Raw genomic sequence first — 8,145 nt, 5'->3', positions numbered from 1 at the left:
AGAATGGCCTAGCATTTTAGTGGGAAAACATGACTATTTATAGGGGAGTGATTGGCCCTATTTAGAGAGTAAGGGTTGGCCACATATGGTCAAATTGTGAGTGTAATTGCAAGATATTATGTGAAATAATATCTTGCAATTAACTTGGCAATTAATCCCAACTTGAATAGAAAAATTGGGAGTTACCTTTTGAGTAAGGATTTGATGAGGAGTGATGAAAGGGTTTTGAATAAATACCATTTTGATCACCTTTGACTCTTCCTTGATTGAGTCGTTATTGTCCGTTGCATGCATGTGGGAATCCCGATGTGCCTCGAGGGTAATTTTGTCCTTTTCACCCAAAAGTACACATGTCGCCTCCATAATTTTCATGATTATTTTTTGTTCCACAATCCAAACATAATATACAAACAGATACTGAAATTTTGACAAGTAGTATACAGTTAATATATTCAACTGTGACCAATATTTGGCATATGATACACATCAATCACAAATGATTATGAATTCTCTCTCATTTTATGTAGCTCTTGAAAGAGCATGAGAATTTGGTTCCTAAAATGCTCATTTTGCGACCAAACAAAATCATAATTGTGTTTTTTCTTTTACATGACAAAAAAAGAAATTTAAACTAGAGTGGAAGGAAGTGTATATAGTGAAGAAGTCGGGATTCTACTATAAAACCAATTGGCAATATAGAAACTAGTCCGACTTACTTATAAATCCATGCAAGTTTCTTACTCTCATCAATGTGTGATTCATTCTTAACGCGCCCTCATACTTGTGCCGAATTCTCAGGTCTAACGTGTTGACAACACAACGGGTGACGTGGAGCACGTGTGGCCGTTTGGCTTCACACATAGGACAACCTGCTTTGATACCATCAAGAAAGTTGGGGTTCCACTTTCAAATCAATTGGCAATAAAGGGAGTAACCCAACTTAATTATAAGCTCATACAAGGTCCCTCCTCCTATCAATATGGAATTCATTTTCAACATACAATGTTCTAACTAACTAACCTAACATATGTTTGTGGAACATGAGATTAGGGCCCAACTACCATTACCTAAGCCCAAGACCTACAGTGGTGGGCCCAAATCGATTACAATGTTAGTTAGGCTAAGGTGGAGATGAGTAGGGTTTCTGTCAAATTTGGTTCCTGGTTTGCTGAGTGGTGAGGTTCCCATAACTTGAGCTTTACTGTTTTTCTGCTTTAGTTGTTTCAACTGCCAACTGCTTCTCATTCCCTTCCCCACCTAACCCTAACAAACAAGATTAAATGATGGATGGTATTGAAGTGGTTCAAAATCTCCATTTTACATCAACCCATCAAATGCACTTTCAAATCTCACCACTCATTAACCTAATGAGAGAGAGAGAGAGAGACGCGCACAAATTTCCCACAGGGCCCACCATGAGAGACAGAAGCTACACCTGACATAACAGGGCCCATCAAATGTGTCCCTGTTCATCACGGGCTAGGCCCCACCCCCACTCTGCCCCTGCATCCACATTTGTTAAGTGTTAGTCGGGCAAGCGATTAGGCCAGGCCCCACCCCCACTTGGCCTCTTCTTCACTAACCTACAATACATCGTATGACACAAGGACCTCACAAAATACAACGATAAATAAATATTTTTTTACATGATGTTATATTAATGATCAAGGTTCTAAAAGATGTTAGGTGTTAGTCGGGTGAGCGATTGGAGTTTAGCACCTAGGCGAATAGGTAGGGGACTAGGCCGACTAGACGGATTTAAATAAATTTGTTATATATCATATAAATAAGTGTCTGTTTATATTTAAAAATACATAATTTCATTGCAATACATAAATTGCAAATAGAATAATATATAGAATATAACAGATTAGAACATAATAAAAACATGAGAACAATCATATAATGTGTGTTCATCTAAGTATTTCATAAGTCTCTTTCAAATTATTAAAAAAAAAATGTAAAATAAAAATTATCTATTTTATGTATAAGTGAGAGTAGCAACATCGGCAGGTCTAGGTGATCTAGGCGGGCGCCAAGCAGGTCTAGGAGCCCTGTCTTAATTGTTAAATGCCTAAAGATTAACTGGGGTGGTACCCAACCACCAAATGCCTAGACAGAACCTAAACGGTACTAGGCATAAATTTTTAAAACGGTGTTAATGACACATAATGCCTCAATAGCAGTCTACTCATTTTGTATAAATTTTTATCTTTATAATACGTACTCGTAGTCATATTTACATGCAGAAAACAAAAAAAAGAAAAACTAGCTATATATACGAGGGAGCATGTTACCGACAAACGATTCAAATACGGCACGCTATGGTTGAGTGTAATCTTGTAGTTAAGGTTTGAATATAGAGATTATGAATTCTTGTGGTTAAGAGACCCTTTTGTTATGTACAATTAACATCGATTCATCACTTCGGTTTGGCCATCTGTTTGAGGGTGATACCCTGAACTGTAACATAATGCAGATCCTTGTAATGTGAAGAACTCTTTCCAGAACTTACTCAAGAAAATAGGATCTCGATCACTAATTATAGAAGTAGGCATGCCATGTAGCTTGAAAATGTTGTCAACAAAGAGTTAAGCAATCATTGAAGCTAAGAAGGGATAAGCTAAAGCCAACAAATGTGCATATTTCGACAATTGATCCACTACTACCCAAATCATTGTTATGCCTCTACAAGGAGGGAGACCGACTATGAAATCCATAGAAATATCTGTCCATACTTTCGATGGAATTGGTAATGGTTGTAAAAACCCAGAAGGAGAGAGTGTCTCATATTTGTGTTGTGGACAGATCGTACAAGTAGCAACCATATCTTTCACATCCTTTTTTCATGCCTTCCCAAAAAAATGTTATTGAAATCCTTTTGTAAGTTTTGAGAAAACCTTCATGGCCTGCAATAGGGGTGGCATAAAAGGTGTTGCCGTTAAGAGTGAAAGTTACCAGAGTAAAGGTCGCCATGGGCGTCAGCTTCCGAAGGGTGGTGTAATGTTATGATTCCACATCGGCTACACAAAAAATTGTGTAGTGGTACTTAAGTACAAGGGGTCCTCCCACTTATCAGGCTAATCTTTTGGGTTGGGCTCTTCCCTTGGGCTTGAGTCCTAACATTGGTATCAAAGCCTAGGTTCCCGATGCTGAGGAAGGGATGACCTGGAAAGGGCTACCTTAACAAGGTAGCGCAAAATGTGCCACCGTTAAGAGTGAAAGCCACTAGAGTAAGGGACGCCATGGGCGTCAGCTTCCAAAGGGTAGTGTAATGTTATGATCCCACATCGGCTACACAAGAAATTGTGTAGTGGTACTTTAAGTACAAGGGGTCCTCCCACCTATCAGGCTAGTCTTTTGGGTTGGGCTCTTCCCTTGGGCTTGAGTCCTAACAAACAGGATTATCTTCTCTCTTAATTTCTCTCCACTTCTCTACCCTCCTATTTAAACAGTAATGATTAAGTCACATCAACATTTTATTTTGAATTTTTCTTATAAAGAGAAGAACAAAAAGAAAAGTGTGAGGAAAGAGAAGGAAAGAGGATGGTAATAAAATAGGAGAAAATTCTACTCCGTCGAACTCAAATGCGTATTTGACACAACCATAACAATTCTGAAGTGATATATAGAATAGGAGGAACCGAACTAAGAACTTCAGGTGCATGAAATAAATTCTCTTAACTAATTAGTTACAACATCTTGCGAAAGAGACATTTTATTAATAATGCGAAAATTGGCTCACTATGATGTCTTTAAAAAAAAAAAAAAGATCCAAGAGAATCGAAGATAAGGTGAAACAACGTGAAACGCAATTGCTCAAGTGGATAGATTTTTCATGATTTTCTTAGTATTTTGGTATGCATACTTAAACGTAACCCTATCTACTATAAGTAGGATTTTAGAGGGTTGTGGGAGAAGAGCTAATTAAGTTGAGAGATATTAAGGCATCAAAGGGTTTGATTTAGAGTTAGAGGGTGTGAAGGAGATTAATTACCAAGGTTTTTATGGTAGTTTTGTTGTAAACTAAGGTTATTCCTATTTTGCCATCTTCGGGTATGGCAAAATTTTAATGTTTTAATTTCTTTTATTGGCTTCGGGGATATCTTTAAAGGCCTGCATAATAATTTAATTATTTCGAAGGGTCTTGTCCTTGATCAATATGAATGGCTTCTTGTGTCTCGTGTCACCTGCTGGTTCATCTAGCATTGGCGTAGCAAAAACAATTTTTAGCGTGATTTTGTCTTCCCAAGCGATCCTAAAGTTATTATTTTTTCTTATTGTTGTCAATGGTTGCAAGCTAATTATAGCTACTTAAACGGTTTAGTGATATTTCTCTTTATTTATAAGTGAGAGGTCTTAGATTCGATTATCGCCAAAGGCGAATTTAAACCACATGATTGTTAGTCCATTGTGAGGCTAAGCCCATTTCCCTTCCCTTACTGTAGATAATATCGTTTATTAAAAAAAAAATATTATTACCTCTCATAAGACATCCATAGCCCTTGCTTTTATTCGTAAAGAACTATCTCCAAAAGGGTGGTTTAAACTCTTTGTGGATGGTAGAAGAAAAGGCCCTCTTAAATTTATTAGAGCATGTGGTGTTATTAAGAACTTATTTTGAGCTTGGCATGTTGGGTTTTGTATTAATATTGACGTGGAGATTTTCAACGCTGAAATTTGGGGCTGAGCGTCTTTGTTGGAGTCTAATTTCACAATTGCTGTCCAACAGATATCACATAGTGCCACTTATAATAATCCTCTTAGTGATTCAAGTTTGTCGTGAGATGTTACATTGTGACTGGAAATTCGACATATTTATTGTGAGACAAATTTTGTACTGATGAGTTGGCCAACCTAAGCCTCTCTCATATTTTGAGCAAACTTCGTCTTCTTATAAGCAGTTATGATTATTTGATATTTCTGAAATCTCTTGCCCTTGCAACGTTATTGGTAGCTTTTTTGTTGTCGAGCTATTAGCCCCCTTGTTTAGCCAAACAAAAAAATTGTTCCTATTTTACTAATTAATTAAATTCTTGTTTATTGGTTACTTTTGGCTGTGGTTATTTTTTTCTTTAAAAAGAAAAACAAGTTAAAAAAAGAGAAGCGGAGAATCTAATACCATGGACCTAAGAGGATATGTTTGTGTCCAAAAGAATTATATATGATAACATTTCAAGCATACATATCTAGGTGATGGTGGAAATTCCACATTAGATATTTGCAGAAACTAGGTGATGCAAGTAATCACCATCTTTTAGGTTAAAGTAACCTTTGAAAAATAGGCTGAAACGAATAGTGGTTCGTATACCCTTCCAAAACGATAACAACATCAGTTCAAATGCGTGACCAGAAGTATCCTTTGCAGGCAGAAAAGGAGGGAAAAGGCAGACAGATTTTATTTTTTTTATGATTTTCTTTTCTTTTTTCTTCCCTTTTTTTCTATAAATATATATCAGTACTTATCCATCTGTACCCTATGATGTCAAAAGTAACGTAAAACCGAATAGGATTTTAGCAACAAAATTTTCCACCATGCCTGAATCTGCATCTAAGAACAAGATCATGTATCCAACAGTTCGTCATTGGCTGAAGCCACATAGGAATTACTTGGCTCTATTTACAGCTGCACAACATGTGATTAAGATCAGATTAGGCAAAGTAATCCAGGGTTTATTAAATCCTTAATCATGATTACGTAGCCAAAGATGTGATAAAGTTCCTCACTTTTCCCCCAACTTTATACCCTTCCATTAGTATTAAACGCACATCTCCATACACCACTTGACTTGACCCCCTTGAAACCCTACAAAATGCTGGATAGGCATTTTGCACATCCCCATACCCATACCCTCTATTTTCCATACAAAAAGAAGGGAATTTAAACCCAACAGCTTCCCAACAGGTCTTCATACTATTCTCGATCAAAATCACTTAACTTCATAGTTCTGATGGGATCCGGTGAGTTGGTGCGATTGCTTCCGTTCCTGTACTCTGAGCTGGGTGTGTCACCTTTCTTATGTGCATAATTGAGAGAAGAATTCTGGTCGTTTTTTACTCTTCTCTGGGCTCTTGACAAGTATGAGTTTTAGTGACGAATCCGTAAGTCCGTCAAGCTGTTCTTCGATCCACTCAGCCAGGAGGCCCAGGACCAGCTAAAAAAGGGTTCTCTGATTCGGATAACATCCACTCACATAAACAAAAGAAAAATATGCTCTTTCCATGTCCTTTTCTAGCTGGAATCTTCACAACAGTTCGGTGACTTAAACAACAACAAAAACCCTTTCCTGTTCTTCCCAAAAATCCCTCCACTTCCTCTGGTCTTTTTACTTTCTTCCATTTCTTCAACCATGCATCGACATCTCCTCGGAACAGCGCTGAACACGGCGGCGCGGTCGTCCAATGGGAACAGAACCGCCGATTCTTACATTAACGAGGCCAACTTCGACACCAACATGGTGATCATATTGGCAGCCTTGCTGTGTGCTCTGATATGCGCACTTGGTCTCAACTCGATCGTCCGCTGCGCCCTCCGCTGCAGCCATAGGTTCGCTCTCGAGACGCCAGAGCAGGCGGCAGCGCGGTTGGCCGCCACCGGCTTGAAGAAGAGCCATTTGAGGCAAATCCCAATTGCGGTGTACGGTTCCGGCGTGAATATTCCGGCCACCGAATGCCCAATCTGTCTTACGGAGTTCGAAGACGGAGAAAAAGTTCGAGTCTTGCCGAAATGCAATCACGGATTCCATGTGAGGTGCATAGACACGTGGTTTCTGTCGCACTCCTCGTGTCCGAATTGTCGGCACTCGCTGCTGAGTACGAGTTCCACTGCCGCCCGCCGCCGCAGCTGCCGTTGCTGCAGATTCAAGTGGAGAAGCTGCGGCGGCGGAGGAGTCACCGGCAGCGGCCAATGAGTCCAGCCAGCAAGGTGGCAGAGTAGTGGTAGTGGTCGAGCAGGGTAGTTAATTTTGCCAATTGGCCAAAAGTCACAAAATTTTATTGTTTTATGAAATTCTTGATCTAATTTTGTGGAGGCCAATTAGCAATTAGGGAATGATGGGAGTTTTTACTTTTATTTATTTTGTAGATTATATATTATATGGAGCAGTATGAGATCAGATCACTACGATGAACAATGTCTTCTGGTGTACTTCGCTGGTCAGATGTATATTTCAGTAGATAATTAATCAAAAATCAAATGAAAACCAATGTCTACTAAGATTTGCAAATTCACAGCCATCTAAAACTTTGAAAAATATGTATTGGCACTGAATTTTTAATCAAAGTTTGTGAAGAGAAACTTCGATAGTTAGGGCAGCTTTCATACACGGGTCACCAGCTCAAGGTCTGGTGAGACCAAATTACAAGGGCATGTGAACCATTAATTATGAAGTCTATGAGATTAAAATATAGGAGGTTCACATTCCTTTGTGATTGATTTACAGATGACGTGATAGGAGCGTCTTTATGCCTACTTTTTCTTGAATTGGAGGAACATTGAACAAATAACGAAATGACATTATATTATATGATTATTATTTAGTGTCATGCAATTCTCTTCTTGATGAAAAATTTGTAACACATACTTTATACGAAGGAAATGATTTTAGTGCACCAATTTTTTTTTTGGCATACTCTGGTTTATTTATGTTCTTTAATTTTTATTTATTTTGTCCGATCCAAATGCTAAAAAGTACTACTCTGCACTAAAAAAAATATGTAAACATTATTTTCCTTTTTCGAAATTATTTTGAACTAATTAGGTTTAGTTCAAATATTTTTTAATCTTTGTGGACAAATGAAGTTTAAGTTTTAGTTAAATGGTCCAATTTTTTTTTTTTTTCTGAGAGTAAAATGAATTTCATTCAATACAACGATTACATCAACGACATGTAAATGGGAAGGTCTCTAAAAAAATCTTAACCGAGTAAAATCCAATGGGAAACCCCAATTAAGGAAAAAGGGACCATACATGCACATTACAATTAAAAGAAAACTAATAAAAAGAGTTTGAAAACTTTGAGTTTTAACAATGAGAACAAAATAAAGGGTCAAATGAATAGTACAATGATTGATTTTTTAGTGTAAAAATATGATTTTTCGTTAAAATGAACAGTACCAGGAGATTTTCGTTAAAATTCTCTACAA

The 8,145-nt window shown here is 37.7% G+C and overlaps 1 protein-coding gene across 1 annotated transcript; it reads left to right on the top strand.

Annotated features, from left to right (window-relative positions):
• Positions 1–5,513: 5,513 nt before the first annotated feature.
• On the top strand, positions 5,514–7,206 carry LOC103961208 (RING-H2 finger protein ATL74). The gene is given in 2 exon segments (XM_048582902.1): positions 5,514–6,830; positions 6,832–7,206. Coding segments are annotated over 2 exon segments (612 nt in total). The 5' UTR covers positions 5,514–6,350; the 3' UTR covers positions 6,964–7,206.
• Positions 7,207–8,145: the final 939 nt, after the last annotated feature.

The sequence above is a fragment of a genome, unplaced genomic scaffold (genome assembly GCF_019419815.1).
Source record: "Pyrus x bretschneideri cultivar Hongxiangsu unplaced genomic scaffold, Pyrus_bretschneideri_v1 Contig2, whole genome shotgun sequence".
Lineage (NCBI taxonomy): Eukaryota > Viridiplantae > Streptophyta > Magnoliopsida > Rosales > Rosaceae > Pyrus > Pyrus x bretschneideri.
The sequence above is the reverse complement of the archived record's forward strand: the minus strand, read 5'-3'. Positions and strand labels throughout refer to the sequence as shown.